At 45.1% G+C, this 21149-nt stretch overlaps 1 protein-coding gene and 1 pseudogene across 1 annotated transcript in view; one reads left to right on the top strand and one right to left on the bottom strand.

Moving 5' to 3' along the window:
- Positions 1–21149, bottom strand: part of hydin (HYDIN axonemal central pair apparatus protein) — a 1114396-nt gene that overhangs the window by 484922 nt on the left and 608325 nt on the right. The window contains exons 28-30 of the mRNA XM_080187991.1: positions 11128–11265; positions 3839–4016; positions 1803–1933 (exon numbers count right to left, since the gene is read on the bottom strand). Of these exons, the coding sequence (XP_080044117.1) occupies positions 1803–1933; positions 3839–4016; positions 11128–11265 (447 nt within the window). The remainder of the gene's footprint in view (positions 1–1802; positions 1934–3838; positions 4017–11127; positions 11266–21149) is intronic.
- On the top strand, positions 14124–14259 carry LOC145342773 (U1 spliceosomal RNA; annotated as a pseudogene).

Genomic DNA, 21149 nt, shown 5'->3' with positions numbered 1-21149 from the left:
CCACTCTGTTTGACTTGGCCTTTAGTTTCCATCCCAACTCCATGAAACTCTGCTTAATATCCCCTTCCCTTAGCCTCCCTATGTCATGTGTCCCCACATGAAGTAAACTTTGATAGGACTGACGCTGTAACATACCCTACCTGTAAGGCAGATTAAACTAGCTATGAAAAATGCTGTCGTAATGACTTTTGATGCATGAGCAAGGCCATTCAGATAATTATGGTACAATTTGCACAAAGATCAGTTATAGTTCCTTTGTCTAATATCCAGAGAAAGCTCATGAAATGCAGTTTCTATTTTTAATGTCTTCTTTGGAATCAGTGGCACTGACAAGCCAGTATTTATTGTCAATTGAGAGTTGCCCTGAGGATATTCAGAATCAATCATATCATGTCAAATTGCAGTATATCTTGGCTATCTTAAGATGCACCTCTGCAGTGAATAGCAGGTAATCACCCCTTCCTTTAGATAAATGTCTAGATTCTGCTTCACATTTTCCCTAATGAAACTGACAAGTAAGAAGTCTCACATCACCAGATTAAAGTCTAGCAGGTTTATTTGGTATCATAAGCTTTCGGAGCGCTGCTCCTTCATCAGTTTCACTCACCTAATGAAGGAGCAGCGCTCTGAAAGCTTGTGATAACAACTAAACCTGTTGGACTTTAATCTGGTGTTGCAAAACTTGTTACTGTACCCACCTAAGTCCAACACTGGCATCTCCACATCAAAACTGATAAGATTAGGTGTCCAGTATTTACGGAACCATTAGAACACCAACTTATGGCCACTTTGTGTATAGCGTACTGCAGCTTAATCAATTCTCCCAGTTGATAGAGGGAGTAACTAACTAAACCAAACAGACCAGGAAGCACCAGGATTGGCCTTGAAACCTGCTGATTTCAGCTGCAGTGAGTCCTCAGCAGTCTTGGGCCCGAGGGCGAGAGTTATCTGGAAAATATCTCTTGATCATTGTCCAGTGATCCTGCTGGAAAAGTCAATTCTAGAAAAGAGGTAAAGAGAGGCTTAGGCTAAAATGAAATGGCAGCCTCCACATGCAGGTAGCCTGAAGGACATATCTGCCAGGCATGTCTGGGATAGTTAACAAGAGACTAACGATGACAGCACTGATATGATTGACCACTTCAGAGTCCTGTGGAGACAGTGTGATGTCTTCACACTGAGGACACCATCCATCATGTTGTTTGGCACTACCACCATGCTAAATGGAATATATTCAGAACAGGTCTAGCAGCTCAAAACTCAGCATCCATGAAGTGCTGTGAGTTATCAGCAGCAGAATTATGTTCAACAACAATTTGCAACCTCATGACCTGATATATCCATCACTCTACCATTATCACCAAGCCAGGTGAGCAACTAAAGATTTTAACACTGAAGAAGAATTATACTGATTCAGAATGATAAGTGTTTCTCTCTCCATGGATGCTGCCAGACCCACTGAGATTTTGCAGCATTTCCTGTTTTTATTTCAGATTTCAAGCATCCACAGTATTTTGCTTTCACAGCAATAAATGTTGCCCTTGCCAGTAACATTCATATCCTAAGAACAAATAAAATAAAAATTTATTGGACTCAAAGAAGCATAATCATTTAGATAAAGATGACTGAGGCCAAGCAGCAGCAACCCAACAAAAGTAGAGAGGAAATGAAGGGGAAAAATGCAAGGTAACTGAACAAAATAATGTTGATTTTACCCAAGTGCATTCTATCCCAAAAAACTGTATTATGCATTTAAAAAAAACTCATTCTACAATTATGTAATTAAGTAGAAAACAACTTACAGAAGAGAGGCTGTTGGCTGCACCCAATTCTCCTGCTATAGTCTCAGGGCGGCTGAGCAGGCCACTTTCAGATGTCTCTCTATCTAGAGTTTCCTTTGCCTCCTTCAGCAGTGCCTCATACTTGTCATTTCCTGTTGGTAATCAAATTCCAATCAAGCTGAAAATACAGTTCTATTCCTCCCCCTCACCACCTCCCTACCAATCACTACTTATTAATGACTTAGATGATGGAACAGAGAGCCACACACGTAAATTTGCTGATGACATAAAAATAGGCAGCATTGTACTAATGTAGTAGAAGCATCAGCTTACAAACACGTCAGTAGATTAAATAAATGAGCAAAACTGTGACAAATGGATTTCAGCGTCTGCAAATATTTAGGTCAGTTGGACCTCAAAAGCACAGAACATTTACTTTCAAAATAGCGAAAGGTGAGAAATACAAGACAACAAATATCTTGCAGTTTTGCTGCGACTATACCAAACCCTGGTTGAACCATACGTGGGGGACTATTTACAGTTCCACACTTTTGGAGGGAGTACTGGCTTTAGACAGAGTGCAGCATAGATTTACCAGAAGGCTGTCAAAATGTTGTAAGGATTTATTACACAAACAATGTTTGCATTTTCTGGAAGTCAGAAGGTTAAAGGGAGTAAGGGGATAAGTGTAAGTAAGCATGACAAAAGCATCCAGGACTCACTAATGACATGTCATTGATATTTAAATTGGCTTTGCACTCTTTCTGGGAAAACAGGGCCGATAAGACTGGGTGAGACGAGAAAACTGGCATGAATCCAATTTTTCATCTCTCATGCCTGCAGGTGGCCTCTCCACCTGCAGTTTTGATGTACTCCAGTGGGGTTATGTGTCATCTCTATATCAAATTAATGAGGTTTTTTATGCATGGGCAGCATAGATGGTGCTCTTACCATTGAGGATTGTGTTGCATTTGCCATTCAGTAGGTGTGAGCCAAATGACAGGCGGACAACATAAGATTGCACTCTTAGAAACAGGGGCCAGAATTGTCCGATTTCATACCACTGCCAGCGAGAACAAGAATTTGGCACCCAGCCAAATCTTCAAACACTGCAGCAAGACTGGAAAAAACACAGCCATGGACGAGGTCGAAGAATTTCAGCCAAGGTGGAAGTGATTTGGAACTCTCTTTTGAAAATGGCAATTAACGCTAGATTGGATGTTAATTTTTACACTGGGAATAATAGGTTTAAATGAAACACAAGTATGAAGGGCTGTGGGGCAAAGTGACTATGTGGAGTTAGGTCGCAGATTCAACATCTTAAGTGTTACCTATAATCAGAAACTGAACCGGACTACCAAATACATATTGTTGCTACCAAAGCAGGTCAAAGGCTAGGAATCCTGCAGTGAGTAACTCACTTCCTGACATCCCAAAGCCTGTCCACCATCAAGAAGGAAAGGATCAGGAGTGTGATGGATATTACTACTTGCCTGGATGAGTACAGCTCCAACAACACTCAGGATACTTGACATCATCCAGGAAAACAGCTTATTTGATTGGCACGCCATCCACAAGCACTCCCCTCCATCACCAGTGTACAGTGGCAGCAGTGTGTGCCATTCATAAGATACATTGCAGGAACTCATCAAGGCCCAAACCCCCAACCATTAACATCTTAAGGACAAGGGAAGTAAGAATGTGAGGACAGCACTATCTGGACGTTTCCCTGCAAGTCACACATCATCCTGTCTTGGAAATGTATCACTATTCCTTCACTGTCGCTGGGTCAAAATCCCAGAAATCCTTCTCTAACAGCACTGTGGGAGGGCAATTAAGGATGGGCAATAAATGTCGGCCTAACCAGTGACAATGAATGAATAAATAAAGATTAACAATAATCTTACAGAATGATCTAACAGGCTCAAGGGGCTAAATTGCCTATTCCTGTTCCCACAGAAATACCTTATGTATTGCTAGGCTGTGCAGTTATTTAGTTTATACCAGCACTGTTTTCACTTTTAATTCAAAGAATTAGCTGAACATTACTGCCATACCTTTTATATTTCTGGGTAGATCCAGGTAGATTCTGGGGAAGATTCCCTCTCCCTTCAGGCTAATGCTTTCAGGTTCAAAGTGAGATACCTGAATCTCAAAGCTCTTGTGAAAGACCTCAGGTACTCCATGTAGATAGGAAACCTTCAACTGTTGCTCAGAGTTTGCTTCGATATAACCCTAAAAATAACAGAATATTATAGAGAAATAAATCACTTTGTGAAAAATAAATGGCACTGCATTATTATGGAATCAGCAAAATCAAGCAGCCAGGAACATTAGGTGACTATAATGAATATTTAAATACCAAGAGCATGTTAAAAATTATCACTTGGTTGCATAGAATCCAAAAAGGGATGTGGGCCGGGCAGCAGGAGGCAGAGTGGCTAGCACTGCTGCCTTGCAGTGCCAGGGACCCAATTTCAATTCCAGCCTTGGGTGACTGTTTGCGTGAAGTTTGCATGTTCTCCCCGTATCTGTGTGGCTTTCCTCTGAATGCTCCGATTTTCTCGGAGTGCTCCGGTTGCCTCCCACAGCCTAAAGATGTAAAGGTTAGGTGGATTGACCATGTCAAATTGCTCCTTAGAGTCCCAAGATGTGTAGGTTAGAGGGGTTAGCCATGGCAAATGGGCAGGGTTACAGGATAGGGAGTGGGGAGAAGGCCTGGTAAGATATTCTGTCAGAGAGTCAGTGCAGACTCAATCAGCCAAATGGCCTCCTTCTACACTGTCACCATTCTATGATTCCAGGTTCCAGTCCTGTGACAGGGTTGGGAACTAGGAGTGTTGACGATGTGCAGCCCGGTGAGAATTTGTGTTGAATTGTGTGATGCTGAGCTTATTAATTTTACAATAGGGAGTTTCTCAACATATTGTGCAGCAAGGTGGGCTGAATTGCACGATCACATAGGGCACCTTGACATCACATCTTGAAGGAAGGAGGTCATGGCCCAGTAATCCCAGGGAGCTGTAGTTCCTGATTCAGGGATGCTTCTCTCAATGTGCTGCTCAGTCCAGAGGAGGCCAGAAAGTGAGTCCTACACTGCAAAAATGGAAGGAAGAAGCTGAGCCATCATACCAACCTGGAATGGGAGGAAGTCACTGGAATGGTCAGTGCCCATGGCCTCCAAAGGAAGGCTGCCTTGCAGTGCCGGAAAAAAGGTGAATGACCTCATCCGTACTGCCAAGATTAGTGAACCCTCAACTGTTCACACTCACCTCACTGAATGGTAAAGACAACACAAATCTCAATGGCAAGAGCGCTATCTATGCTGCTCATGCATAAAAGACCTCCTTAATTTGATAAAGAGATGCAGCATAACCCCACTGGAGTATATCAAATCTGCAGGTGGAGAGGCCACTGCTGGCTGCTGATCCTTCCACACAGAGAGCTCAGGTGTGTGGAAAGGGGACAGGAGGGAATGGAGGGAGGGAGGTTAGGCATTAAGGATATGAGCAAGTATTATTAATGATGTGCCTCTCTGAGTCTTATCCTTCTGTCTGCGTGAGCTCACCACTTTGGAGGGTGCTGTCCCAGAACCTTTGTGGACAACCTGCAGTTGATTAATCACATGGCCACAATCCATCAGGTTAACTGTAAGACTGGAAGCATGAGAAACATAGCTGATACCTTATTTCTCTTAACTGCATCTTCTTTCATTGCACAAGAAAAGTTCCAGTATGACAGAAAAGAAAGAGAAGACCACACAGACACGCATCAGCAGGAAGATCAGCTAAGCTCACCATCATTCAGAGGACTTCTGGGGAAGAGACAACTCTGACATCCAGGTTGGATGACAAGTCTCTGGGCTTGGCCTGTGCAAAATGCTGCAAGAGGTGGGGAACATCAGGGGGACATGTCAGAGGCCTTCAAAAGAGGCAGTCATGAAGCAGAGCAGTCATCTGTCTGTTTATGATGATGGGTTCTGACCTTTGCGCATATGGAAGTCTACATGGACAGGATGGTGAATGCTACGAGGACCTCGTGCAACAGAACACCAAGTTTCTGTTACAGATGTGCACAGACCTGCACTCCATTGCTGTAGCTATGAGTGAGATCAGAAAGTGACTGCCACAATTATCCAGGGCAACAGAGCAAATCATCAGTAGACTTTCTCCACCCCTGCTGTGGATGTTGGGGAAGCACCTAGAAGAAGTGTTAGGGAATAATTAGGAAGTTGTGATTTCACACATGTTTTCATGTGCATAATTGTGAATGTTCTTAAACTTTTGTACATGGACTACACTCCCACTTTATTGAGCTCTGATATTGTTTCATTGTGATTTATAATTGTCAAGCCGATGTGCCATCCCCACCCCAGGCTGGATCGATGCCTAGGGATCTTTGTCAGGGCCCTTGTGAGTCATGTTCAAGAAGCCTCCCATGCACGCTGAGCCTTTGTCCTTCACACACTCTGTTGAAATGTCTTAACATTATTGGTGCTACATGCTGGGGTTCCCCTTGCATTGTCCAGTTGGGCTGACCTGCCCCACTGTCCAATCCCCATGACCCAACACCCATACAACATTTCAAAATCTCTATCTCGAGGCTTTAGATGATTGCAAGCCACTATGGTAAAGTCCAACAGTTTCCAAACTCCCCCAACCACTATTACCCACACCCTGTCTCTTCACAGCGAATGATCCTCCTGGTGTGACTTTTTACCTTCCCAAAGTCATCCTACCACCTTCTCCTATCGCTCTCTGTCCCATCCTATCGCTCCTTCCCAAGGAACCCTGCATCTGAATCCCATTAACGGATGTAGAATGGTTTCATTCTGGCCTCCGGTGGGAATGGCGACCCGCCATGAAAGGCAGCAGCACACAATCCCACTGTCATTTTACACAAGCAGGAAACTGATTTTTCAGCTTCTGCCATATTGTCCTCACCGACCCTCTGCTGTGGGATTAGAAAATCTTGGCCAGTCTTCTGAAGCCTTTGTCTTGTAGTCATCAGGCTAAACACAAGAATGCCAGATTTTGAATAATAACTACACTTTACATTACAGAAGAAAAGCAGATACTGATTGCTTGGCACAGTGACTCTGATTGGCTGAGACATTGCCACAGAGAAACATAGAAGCATAGAAACTAGAAGCAGGAGTAGGCCATTCAGTCCTTCGACATTGCTCTGCCATTCATTTTCATCAAATTCAATATCCTGAACCCTCCTTCCTCCCCGATCCCTTGGTTCCTTTAACCTAAGAGCTATATGTGGCTCTTTCTTGAAATCGGACAACATTTTGGCCTCATCTACATTCTATGGTTGTGAATTCCACACATTCACCACCCTCTGGGTGAAGAAATTTCTCCTCATCTCAGTTTTAAAAGGTTTACCCCTTATCCTCAAACTATGACCCCTGATCTGGACTCCTCCACCACTGGGAACATACTTTTTGATCTACTGTGTCTAACACTGTTAGAATTTTATAAGCTTCAATGAGATCCCCTCTCACTTTTCTAAACGCCAGTGCATATTGTCCAACCGACTTAGTCTCTCCTCATACAACAGATCTGCCATCCCAGGAACAGTTTGAAAAATCTTCGCTACACTTCCTCCATAGCAAGTATATCCTTCCTCAGGTAAGGACACCAAAACTGCACACAATATTCCAGGCAACAATATCTCCTCCACTAGCATCCTCAACACAGGTGCCTCACAAGGCTGTGTTCTCAGACCAGTACTATACTTCTTACATAACTGTGGCCAAATTCCCCTTCAACTCGATTTTCACTTTTGCTGATGACACCACTAGAGTGAATCGGACCTCAAACGACGATGAGGCTGAGTACAGGAATGAGATAAAGAATCTGGTGAATTGGTGCAACGACAATAATTTCTCCCTTAATGTCAACAAAACGAAGATAGTGATCAACTTCGGAAAGTGTAGTGGAGAATATGCCCGTCTACATCAATGGGGATGTCTACAGCAATGGATCCCGGGGAAGTGCCGGAAGATTGGAAAGCGGCTAATGTTACGCCGTTGTTTAAGAAGGGTGCCAGGCAAAAGGCGGGGAATTATAGGCCAGTTAGTTTAACGTCTGTTGTAGGTAAAATGTTAGAATCCGTCATCAAGGAGGAAATAGCGAGGCATCTTGAGGGGAATTGCTTGATAGAGCAGACGCAGCACGGTTTCGTTAAGGGGAAGTCGTGTCTGACGAATTTACTGGAGTTCTGTGAGGATGTGTCTAGGGCGGTGGATAGAGGAGAGCCGGTGGATGTGGTCTTTCTTGATTTTCAGAAGGCGTTTGACAAGGTGCCTCACAAGAGGTTATTGCAGAAAGTCAGGGGACATGGAGTTGGGGGTAGGGTGTTAGTGTGGATAGAGGACTGATTGTCAAATAGGAGGCAGAGAGTCGGGGTCAATGGGTGCTATTCAGATTGGCGGTTGGTGACTAGTGGAGTGCCTCAGGGGTCGGTGCTAGGGCCTCAGCTATTTACCATTTATATAGATGATCTGGAGGAGGGAACCGAGTGTATGGTGTCGAAATTTGCTGATGACACCAAGATTGGTGGAACGGCAAATTGCGCGGAGGGTGTGGAGAGTCTGCAGAAGGATCTAGACAGGCAGGGCGAATGGGCCAGGAACTGGCAAACGGAATTTAATGTTGGCAAGTGTGAGGTGGTCCACTTTGGTAGGAATAATGGTAGGAAGGATTATTACTTACGTGGAGAAAAACTGCAGCAGGCGACGGTGCAGAGGGACCTCGGGGTCCTTGTGCATGAGTTGCAAAAACCCAGCTTGCTGGTGCAGCAGGTGGTCAGGAAGGCGAATGGGATGCTGGCCTTCATAGCGAGGGGGATTGAATATAAAAGTAGGGAGGTCTTGCTGTGGCTATATAGGGCATTGGTGAGGCCGCAGCTGGAGTACTGTGTGCAGTTTTGGGCGCCGTGCTTACGCAAGGATATTTTGGCCTTGGAGGGAGTGCAGAGGAGGTTTACTAGGCTTATGCCGGAGTTGAGGAGGTTGAGCTATGAGGAGAGGCTGAATAAACTAGGCTTGTACTCGTCAGAGTTTAGAAGAATGAGGGGAGATCTCATTGAGACGTATAAGATGATGAATGGGATCGATAGGATAGAGGTGGAGAGACTCTTCCCGCTCAGAAAGGACAGTAGGACTAGGGGGCACAGCCTCAAGATAAAGGGGGTGCGGTTTAGAACGGAGTTGAGGAAGAACTTCTTCACTCAAAGGGTGGTGAATCTCTGGAATTCTCTGCCCGTTGAAGTGGTGGAGGCTACCTCGCTAAATATTTTTAAGACGCGGGTTGATGGGTTTTTGATAAGAGAGGGGATTAAGGGTTATGGGGAGAGGGCGGGAATGTGGAACTGAGCCACGACAGATCAGCCATGATCTTACTGAATGGCGGGGCAGGCTCGAAGGGCCAGATGGCCTACTCCTGCTCCTATTTCTTATGTTCTTATGAAGCAAAATGGTTGAGAACTTCAAATTTTTAGGTGTCCAGATCACCAACAACCTTTTCTGGTTCCCCCCATGCCAACACTATAATTAAGAAAGTCCACCAATAGCTCTACTTTCTCAGAAGACTGAAGACATTTGGCACATCAGCTACAACTCGCACCAACTTTTACAGATGCACCACAGAAAGCATTCTTTCTGGTTGTATCACAGCTGTGTCCAAAACCACAAGAAACTACAAACATCCGTGAATGAAGCCCAGACCATCACGCAAACCAGCCTCACACCCATTGACTCTGTCTACACTTCCCACTGCTTCAGAAAAAGCCAGCATAATTAAGAACTGCACGCCAGACATACCCTCTTTTACCTTATTCCATCAGGAAAAAGATACAAAAATCTGAGGTCATGTAACAACCAACTCAATAACAACTTCTTCCCTGCTGCCATCAGATTTCTGACTGGACCTACCTTGCACTAATTTGATCTTTCTCTACACCCTAGCTACGATTGCAACACAACATTCTGCACTCTCTCCTTTCCTTTTCTTTGAATGGTATGCTTTGTCTGTATAGCATGCAAGAAACAATATTTTTCCACAATACTTTAATACATGTGACAATAATAAATTAAATCAAATCAAATCAGGTATGGCCTTACCGATGTCCTATACAATTGCAGCAAAACATCCTTATCCCTATATTCAAATCCTCTCGCTGTGAAGGCCAACATACCATTTGCCTTCCTTACTGCCTGCTGTATACACAGGTACAGCAGGCAGTAAAGAAAGAAATGGTCTGAACATATTCCTTTTGTCTGCAGAGACTAGGTTCCTGCAGATGAATGCATTTCTGGCAAGTGTGCCATTTTACACGATGGAGTTATCTTGGTTGTTAATGTCACTATCAGTACACTCAGGATTGTTCAGCAAGTGCTCCACAATTGCAGAATCACTATTCACATTTTGCAAGCACAGGCTTCAGTGCCAGTGCAATGCCAGGCATGTAGGCTGTACATCTGAACAATTGGTTGATGGAATAAAATGTTCCTCCAGCTGTTCATATTAGGCAGAGTACAGAGCATGCTCAAACAGTCCACATTTGCAATACCCAAACAAAATGTATGGGAGGGCAGGATTCCTATCATCAAGGTCTTAGATTCTGAAGAAGGCCTGATGCTGGCCGGTAAAGCCTTTGACAGGCATTTAATTTGGTTAGGCATCCCCCAAGAAAACAATGTAGCTTTTCCATTGGTTTGGGCAACAACATCAATGTCAATATTAAATCCTGCCAGTGTCTCTCTCCACAGGTGCCAGCAGACTTACTGAGTGTTGCCTACATTTTCTGTTTGTATTTCAGATTTCTAACATCTGTAGTATTTTTTCTTTACTCAGAGAGTGGTTGAGATGTGGAATGCACTACTTGCTGTATTAATGGAGTCGGAACTTCAGGAAATTTCAAGTGGTTATTGGATAGGCACATGGGACACAACAGAATGGCAGGGAGTGGGATAGCTTGATCTTGGGGTCGGACATAGCTTGACACAACATCGAGGGCCGAAGGGCCTGTGCTGTACTGTTCTATGTTCTATTTTACTTTTGTCTTCCCCAGAATTAGCAATGATCAGTTCATATGTCTATACACAGCTTAAATAGATAATTTAACCCTAACTGGCTTTTGTGTTCAAGAGGCAGCCACCCAGTGATAAGAATCACTTTTTAAATCTTTTATCAGAGAAAACAAACAAACAAATGAAATGGTAGGTTACAGCATCTGGAATAAGACATCTCCTGCCAGGAACCGTTTCCATTTTGCCTGCTCCTTGAGTTCTATTGAAATATTTTTAAAATCAGCCATGCTGAAAAAATTCACTAACCGTGAAAGGAGTAATGAGTGGCATTCCTGGCAGAGGCTTCTGATCAGCGGCTTGCTGTAAGTCTAAAACATTGAAGTCGAACCCAACCTTTCCAGTATTCATCAGGGTAAGTTCAGCCACAGAAACAACGTTAAATAGCTAGGAGAAGAAAATAAAACAGAAAGGTTATAGTTCTTAAATCAGACTGTACAGACTACCATACAGTCCAATTAGTTCCACCATTTCTCTTATTTAGTTGGGTAAATGCCCACAAGTTAACAGCATTACAAAATCTCAGAAAAGTCAGTTTCTTAGTTTAGATTATAGGTTTAATCTAGATTATAGATCTACTTTCACACTCAGCACCAGACAAGTCAAAGGGAATATGCAAGCTGTAGACACTGATGACATCAAAATCAGATAACGTTAAATATGCTCAGATAGGTTAAAGCAAAATTTGGGGCTGATCTTAGTAGTTCTACATATGAAGAGTAACAGCCAGGCATCATAACTGTGCTGGGGCCTAGCCAAGGGGTGAGGCTTGAGTGGGAGCAGAAGCAGAGTGAAGGTGGAGCTATGACAGGGGCAGGAAAGGGGAATTCTGCAGGGCTGGTAATTGGAATGTGAGGGAGGGGGAAGTAGGACACACCTTTGATGCCAGGCAGTGAGCTCAGAAGCTGGCTTCCCCAGTGAGTTCAGGCTGCAATATACGGCGTCAATGACGCAGAGCCGCACATAAGTGTTAATGATGGACATACAGACAGTCACACGAGGAAAATGGCTCCTAAACGAACAGTTCCAAGAATCACCGAGGGAGAGCTGGGCCATCTGCTAAATGCTTTGGAAGAGAGGAGGGACATTTCCTTTCCCCAAGCAGGCAACAAGCCAGGGGTTGTGGCACCAATGAGGCCTTAGAGATGGCAACAGTAGCAGTCAGTGCCCATGCTCTGGCATGGAGGACCGGCCACCAATACAGAAAGAAATTAAATGATATTGTTCGGGCAGCATGGGAGAGTGGCCATCCTATCCTACTATCGGTCCTGCCTGTCATGTCTGCAATGTCAATCCACCCCCTAATGCCCAGCACACAACCCCCCCAAGCATCTTCCTCCAACCCTGCTGGCAACCCCCATCACAGCCTCCGCCTGTTGAGGCATGACTCGATGTTAACCACCCAATTGCCCCCACCCCCAATTAGTTGGGTGGTTAGAGTCATAGAGGTTTACAGCATGAAAACAGGCCCTTCGGCCCAACTTGTCCATGCTGCCTTTTTTTTAAAAATCCCTAAGGTAATTTCAATTGCCCACATTTGGTCTATATCCCTCTATAGCTATTGCACCCATGTAACTATCTAAACACTTTTTAAAAGATAAAATTGTACCTGCATCTACTACTACTACCTCTGGCAGCTTGTTCCAGACACTCACCACCCTCTGTGTGAAAAAAGTGCCCCTCTGGACACTTTTGTATTTCTCCTTTCTCATCTTAAAACTATGCCCTCTAGTTTTAGACTCACCTACCTTTGGGAAAGGATGTTGATTATCTAGCTGATATGTGCCCGTCATTATTTTATAGACCTCTATAGGACATCCCACAACCTCCTACGTTCCAGAGAAAAAAGTCCCAGTCTATCCAGCCTCCCCTTATAACTCAATCCATCAAGTCTCGGTAGCATCCTACTAAATCTTTTTTGCACTCGTTCTAGTTTAATAATATTATTTCTTTAATAGGGTGACCAGAACTGCACATAGTATTCCAAGTGTGGCCCTACCAATGTCTTGTGCAACTTCATCAAGACATTCCAACTCCTGTATTCAATGTTCTGACCGATGAAACCAAGCATGCTGAATGCCTTCTTCACCACTCTATCCACTTACAAGGAGCTTTGAATATGTACCCCTGGATCTTTTTGTTTTGTAACTCTCCCCAGTGCCCTACCATTAACTGAACAAAGAACAAAAACAGCCCGGGGAACAGGCCCTTCGGCCCAACAAGCCCGCGCCGCCATCCCAACACCACCAATCCCCCTCTCCACCCACTGGGTACGTCCTGTCCTGCTTCAATCTACCAAAATGCATCACCTCACATTTGAATTAAATTAAACTCCATCTGCCATTTGTCAGTCCACTGGCCTAATTGATCAAGTTCCCATTGCAATTGACGATAACTTTCTTCACTGTCCACTATGCCACAAATCTTAGTGTCATCTGCAAATTTATTAATCATGCCTCCTATATTCTCATCCAAATCATTAATATAAATGACAAATAACAGTGGGCCCAGCACTGATCGCTGAGGCACACGCTGGTCACAGGCCTCCAATGTGAAAAACAATTCTCTACAACCACCCTCTGGTTTCTGTCAAGAAGCCAATTTTGTATCCATTTATTCTTTTGCATCCAACTTTTGTATCTATACCTCACCTTGGATCTCGTGAGATTTAACCTTATGCAACAATCTACCACGCGGTACCTTATCAAAGGCCTTACTAAACTCCATGTAGACAACATCAATGCACTGCCCTCATTTACCTTCTTGGTTACCACTTCAAAAAACTCAATCAAATTTGTGAGACATGATTTTCCACTCACAAAACCACGCAGACTGTCCCTGATCAGTACTTGTGTCTCTAAACGCCTGTAGATCCTGTCTTCAAAATACCTTCCAACAATTTACTCACCACAGATGTGAGGCCCACTGGCCTGCTGTTCCCAGGCTTTTCCCTGCAGCCCTTTTTAAACAAAGGCACAACATTTGCCACTGTCCAATCTTCAGACACCTCACCCATGACAATCAATGATTCAAATATCTCGGCTAGGGGACCCGCAATTTTCTCCCTAGCCTCTCACAATATCCTGAGATACACTACGTCATATCCCAGGGATTGATCTACCTTGATGCGCTTTAAAACCTCCAGCACCTCCTTCTCCGTAATATGCACATTCCTCAAGACATCACTATTCATTTCCCCAAGTTCCCTAACATCCATGCTTTTCTCAACAGTAAACACTGATGAGAAATATTCATTGCAGGGGTGAAACCATGATCAAGCAGCTGGTTCGCCCAGGATGAGGCTATCCCATTGCACTCCAGGTGTGCTGACGCCTGCGATGTCCCCAAATGCGGGATACTTCACTGCAAAATTTGTGGATCCACACATAGATGACCTTGTTGATCCTTAAGAAGCCCTACTCTCTCCCTTGTTACTCTTTTGCCCTTTACGTATTTTTAGAAGCTCTTTGGGTTGTCCTTTGCCTTATCTGCCAAAACAATCTTGTGTCCTCTTTTCGTCCTCCTCTTAGCTCTACTCCTTCACCCCCTATACTCTTCAAGGGATTTACTTGATCCCAGCTGCCCGTGCATGTCATGTGTGTACCTCTTTCTTCTTCTTGACCAGAGCCTTAATATCCCGAGTCGTTCAGGGTTGCCTACTTCTGCCAGCCTTGCCCTTCATTCCAAGAGGGATGTGATTACCCTGAACCCTGGTTAACACGCTTTTGAAAGTGTGCCACTTACCAGATGTCCCTTTGCCTTCCCAGTTAACAATGAGGTTGAGTGTCTTGGGCTACAAGACGCTAGAGACAGAATGGTCAAATGACAGAAATGTGGCAGATGGAATATAATCCTGAATAGGGTGAAGTGGTACACATTGGGTGGAGTAATTGACAAGGAAGTATTCAATGAACGGTATGACACTACAAACTTCTGCAGAACAAAGGGTCATTGACATGTTTGTCCATAGATCTCTGAAGGCGCAAGGGCATGTTAGTAGGGTGAAAAACAAAAGCAGAGAAGTCAAGTTGGAGTTGTATAGAACTTTGGTGAGGCCACAGCTAGAGAACTGTGTGCAGTTCTGGTCATCACATTATAGGAAGGATGTGACTGTGCTGGAGAGGTTGCAGAGGAGATTCACCAGGAAGTTGCCCAGTATGGAACATTTAAGTTATGAAGAGAGACTGGATAGGCTAGGGCTGTTTCGTTGGAGCAGAGAAGACAGAGGGGCAACCTAAGCGAGATATACAAGATTGTGAGGGGCATGGACACAGTGGAAAAGAAGAATTGTTCCTCCTTAGCTGAAGGGTCCGTCATGAGTGGCCACAAGTTCAAGGTGAGCGGCAGGAGATTTAGGGAGGATCTGAGGAAAAATCTTTTTACCCAGAGGGTGTTGACAGTCTGAAATGCGCTGCCTAAGAGAGTGGTGAAGATGGGTTGCCTCACATCCTTCAAAAAGTATTTGGATGAGCACTTGACACATCATAATGGCACGGTAGCACAGTGGTTAGCACTGCTGCTTCATAGCTCCAGGGACCTGGGTTTGATTTTCAGCTTGGGTCACTGTGGGGAGTTGGCACATGCTGCCCAGATACTTGCCCCTCCCTTGCATTCCATTGCAAAGTTTTGGAAAGAATTATAAGGGATAGGATTTATAATCATCTAGAGGGAAATAAATTGATTAGGGATAGTCAACACGGTTTTGTGAAGGGTAAGTCGTACCTCACAAACCTTATCGAGTTTTTTTGAAAAGGTGACCAAAGAGGCGAATAAGGGTAAGGCAGTTGACGTGGTGTATATGGATTTTAGCAAAGCGTTTGATAAGGTTCCCCAAGGTAGGCTATTGCAGAAAATGCAGATGCATGGGATTGAGGGAGATTTAGCAGTTTGGATCAGGAATTGGCTAGCTGATAGAAGACAGAGGGTGGTGGTTGATGGGAAATATTCAACCTGGAGTTCAGTTACAAGTGGTGTACCTCAATGATCTGTTTTGGGGTCACTGCTGTTTGTCATTTTTATAAATGACCTAGATGAGGATGTAGAAGGATGAATTAGTAAATTTGCTGACGACACCAAAGTTGGAGGAGTTGTAGACAGTGAGGATTGATGTTACAGTTTGCACTGGGACATAGATAAGCTGCAGAGCTGGGCCGAGAGGTAGCAGATGGAGATTAATACGGAAAAGTGTGAGGTGATTCACTTTGGTAAGAGTAACAGGTGTACAGAATATAGGGCTAATGGAAGGACTCTTGGTAGTGTTGACGAGCAGAGAGATCTCAGGGTACACGTGCGTAGCTCCCTGAAAGTTGGCACCCAGTTTGATAAGGTTGTTAAGAAGGCGTACGGTGTGTTAGCTTTTATTAATAGAGGGATTGAATTTCAGAGCCGTGAGGTCATGTAACAACTGTACAAAACTCCGGTGCGGCCGCACTTGGAGTATTGCGTACAGTTCTGGTCGCCGCATTATAAGAAAGATGTGGAGGCATTGGAAAGGGTGCAGAGGAGGTTTACCAGGATGTTGCCTGGTCTGGTGGGAAGGTCTTATGAGGAAAGGCTGAGGGACTTGAGGTTATTTTCATTAGAAAGAAGGAGGTTATGAGGTGACCTAATTGAGGCATATAAGATGATCAAAGGATTGGATAGGGTGGACAGTGAGAGCTTTTTACCTCGGATGGTGATGGCTAACATGAGGGGACATAGCTTTAAATTAAGGGGTGGTAATTATAGGACGGATGTCAGAGGTAGGTTCTTTACTCAGAGGGTAGTAAGGGCGTGGAATGCCCTGCCTGCAGCAGTTGTGGACTCGCCAACTTTAAGGGCGTTCAAAAGGTCAGTGGATAGGCATATGGATAACATTGGAATAGTTTAGGTAAGAGGGTCATTAGATTGGTTCCACTGGTTGGCGCAACATCGAGGGCTGAAGGGCCTGTACTGCGCTGTAATGTTCAATGTTCTATCTTGTATCTTTTGTAGAAGAAATGCACCCAGCCTGTCAGGCATTGCCATTTCCTCCCCACCACTGCTCCCGACATGATGCCCCACGACAGCTTGGAAAACACCTTGGAGGAAGGCCCAGAAGAATCCTCTGAAGCCAGCACCAGTCAATCAACACAGGCTTCCACCATACAATCCACCAGCGCAGATATTATCACTAGTTAGTGGTGAAGCTTCTGGGTTTCTCTGGTGCTGTTGATGTACATCAGACGGAGGCAGGAAAGTCTGAGGCCTTGGGCGAACAGAGGTCTGCCAGGGTCAAGGAATCAGATGGCCCCAAGCCAGGTGCCTGCTGCGATTAGTTCTCCCTAAGCTGCTGGAGATAGCTGAAGAGATGGGGAATGCAGAAAGAACTGTCAGCAACACTGCAGGAGCTGCAAGGCTGTTGGGAGGAGTCCAGCACCGTTCAGTTGCAGAGCAGTTGCCAGCATTACATGGCACCCAGGCCAAAACTGCAAGGGTGGCATCTGCAGTGGAAAGCCTTGGTCAGGAAATGGTCACTATGAGTAGCAAGGTCCAAGGCATGACCAAATCACAGTGGGCCATGGTCGACTCACAACTGATCATGGCCTAAGACAAAGCGGTTCATGGCCAAGATATAGCAGGCCATGGCTGAGGAGCTCAGATCCATTCTCAAGACAGAGAGCATTGCCCAGTCACATCCAGCCATCGCTGAGGGACTGCAGAGCTTGGCTCAGTATCACAGCATATTTGCTGCAGGCATCAAGTGTTTGGCCCAGACTCAAGAGCTAACACCCCATGGGGAGAACACAGTTGGTCCACCAGGACAGACAACATCAGGTGACACTGAGGCTCCTAGAGCTCACTACTGCTGCTCCTACGTCCCATGTACTGTCCTGGAGTCACTGGGCAACCCAAGGGAAGAGGAAGTGCCACCCAGGAAACTTTGGCTGTTGCTAGGCCAACCGACTCCCCTCTTTCTGATACCGGTGCATCTCATGGACAGAAGAGTGAACAGGATGGCATGGATATGTCCGTGACACCAGAAAATCAGCCGGGGCCCTCCAACTCCCAGCCCTCTAGGGATGCTGACCAAGGACGTCATAGACCACTGCTAACAACCTCCACCTCCGATACACATCCTGGGGAATACCACTATGTAGGCTATGTAAAATTGAAGAGCTGTAGGGTCACCAAGAGGGCCCAGGAGCAGGGCTATAGTAGTTAGGTTTCGGACAATAGGTTTTATAGCACTGCTAGATATTACTATTTGAAGTGTTGCACTGTTAAATCTCACTAATAAATATTATTACACTCCACAGCTGTGAGTAAACTTTCTGTGATTCACCTCCCACAGGAATGACCATACCCAGAGGGGCTCAGAGCATCATTCTGCATGCAAGAGGCTCTTTAGCTAATCAAATATGTGATCTCCATTTCCCAATGCCTGTTCCAGGCCCATGGCTGGCATTAGACTCCAAACACTCATCCCAAGCTGTACCAGCAGTGGGTGCTCTGGAGGCCCACTGTGTCAAACAGCTGGCCATGACATCCCCAGCACCCACTGTACTCTGGGAACAACTAGGGCATTGAGCCAGATAGTTGAGCCACTAACCATTATTTAGACACAGGTCAAGGCGCCAATGTGCAGCCATAGAACAGTTAGGAGTCAGACTTGTGTGGCACTGGGGCTGCACCACAGCATGCTGCATAACAAGTCGCCCTCACCCTCCTACTTGGACCAGTAACTCGCTAGCACCCAGGCCCATCACCCTAGTGTGATGTCAATGAACCCATAGTGTGGACAAAGGTTGCAGGGGGATGGGGTGGTATTGCAGGCTCCAGGTGCCGGAGGTAGGAAGTGACGGATCACATATACTCTAGTTTTTGAACCTTGTAACAATGAGGGTCGCCATCACCACCCTGCCCTACCAGACTCTTGTTGCTGTTTATCCTCCAGCCCGGGCTCATCCTCGGTCTCCTCCTCCTCCACATCCTCATGGCCCCTTCCTCCACAGAGATGTCCACTTGCTTGCTCTCCTCCTCCAGAAAGTCTTTCAGCTGCTACACCAGGTTGTGAAGCATACAGGAGATCATGATAGTGAGGGCTGTACTGAAGCCAGAGTGATCCTGGCAGCAGAACCACACCTTCAGGTGACTTATTACTGCTCGATGATGGACCAAGTGGCAGTGTGGGCCTCATTATAATGGGTCTCTGTATCAGTCTCAGGCCTCCACATTGCTGTCATCAGCCAAGCCCTTAGCAGATAGCCCTTGTCCCCCAAAAGCCACCCTGGCAGCCTGGGCTGGCCTTCAAAGACCCCAGGATTTCCCGCAGGATGAGGCTATGTTGCACGCTCCCCAAGTTGGCGTCCATCACTGAACCCTTGCCATGGGGAGATGCAGAGAGCATACAAGTGGTAATGCAGGGATCCCCTGCTGGGAACATTTTAAGCATAGGCATGAGTACACCGACCTGGATATCTGGTTCAGTGGCTTCCAGCAATGGATAGCAGTTCAGACAGAGGTGAAGAAGCACTCTGATAACTAGCATAAGATGGTTTCCCATCGAGTCACATTGCAGAGTCTGTGCAGTGTGAGGAGCCCTATTAACATCTGCAGAGCTCCCCTGATTGGAGTAATGGGGCAGTAGTTGACAGAGCTGCTGCTTTTCACTGTTAGTGGCACCTGGGATGTAATGTCAACTATCAGCCAGACAACCAGTCCAACAGACAGATGGCAAGGCAACTGTGAAGATGTCAATGGAATTGGTGGGTCGACTTTATATGCAATCCTTTGGGGGTCATTCCATGGGCAGGGGGAATGCATGCAACACAAGCCCCGAGCGGTGGCCGAGTGGTATTATCAGTAGACTATTAAACCAGAAATTCAGCTAATGTTCTCGGGACCACGGCACATGGTGGAATTTGAATTCAATAAAATATTTGGAATTAAGGATCTACTAATGACCATGAAACTGTTGTCAGAAAAACCTATCTGGTTCACTAATGTCCGTTATGAAAGAAAATTTACCATCTTTATCTGGTCTGGCCCACATGTGACTCCAGAGCCACGGCAATGTGGTTGACTTTCAACCACCCTCGCACAACTAGGGATGGGCAATAAATGCTTGCCAGCAAGCAACGCCTATGTCCCATGAATTTTTAAAAAAACCATGCTCACTACCCTTTTCCCCTTACCAACTGTCACACTAACTACCATTGTTAGGCCTCAGGACCCTAGCTGAGATTAGATAACATAAAGGTCCAAAGGTCTATTATGGACTTCAGGGATGACCTTACCAGAATTGACAAACAATTGGTTCTGGAGAGAAAAACAGCAAGAAGAGATCTTGTAACCTTGCCCCGCCTGTTGTTTGGTGAGGCAGGATGGTAAGGTTGCATGCTAAGCGTTATTTCAGAATTGTCCATTTTTATGCTGGTTCCCATCTTATCAACCCTGTATGATTCTCTGATCACAACTGCCAAGTGGTACCCCGGTTAACACGTGCTCTCCCCCTTTCTATGTGGGGAAATTGGTTTGCCCCCTTCCAGCATCTTTCCAAGCTGTCATGCATTATTGAATGTTCACATTAACATTCTGTCACAGCGACAATCTTCTTACCTCAAGACTTCAAATATTCCTTAAACAGTTGGAGATATTGGAGAGGAGGCAATGCGCTTGTGGTATTAACGCTAGATTATTAATCCAGAAACTCACCTAACGTTGTGGGGACCCGCGTTCGAATTCAGCACAGCGCTGAGTTCAATGAAAAAAAATTTGGAATTGAGATTTTCCCATGACCATGAAACCTCTGTTGATTGTCGGAAAAATCCACTTGCTTCACTAATGTCATTTAGGGGAGGAAATCTGCTATCTTTACCTGGTCTGGCCTACATGTGACTCCAGAACCACAGCAATGTGGTTGATTCTCAACTGCCCTTGGGAAATTAGGGATGGGCAATAAATGCTGGCCAGCCAGCGATGCCTATGTCCCATGAATAAAAATGTTTTTTCATGTCATTTATCAAAGTCAGACATATGTGAAATGATATCACATGAGCAATTCCTCACTGATAAAAATAATACTGCAGTAATTGAAAATTATTTATAAGTATGATCACAATCAAAGTTAAACATTAACATAGTTTGGGGGCGTTTAAGAGATCCGTGGATAGGTGGACGAAAAGGGATTGGTTTAGGTTAGTGGGTCATTGTTTTTTAACTGGTCGGCGCAACATCGTGGGCCGAAGGGCCTGTTCTGCGCTGTAATATTCTATGTTCTATAAGTCTAGTGCAGCAACATTTCATTCAAA

This window comes from Carcharhinus amblyrhynchos, chromosome 4 (genome assembly GCF_965287045.1).
Source record: "Carcharhinus amblyrhynchos chromosome 4, sCarAmb.v2.hapA, whole genome shotgun sequence".
Classification (NCBI taxonomy): domain Eukaryota; kingdom Metazoa; phylum Chordata; class Chondrichthyes; order Carcharhiniformes; family Carcharhinidae; genus Carcharhinus; species Carcharhinus amblyrhynchos.
Note: the sequence above shows the minus strand (reverse complement) of the source record. Positions and strands in the feature narration are given on the sequence as shown.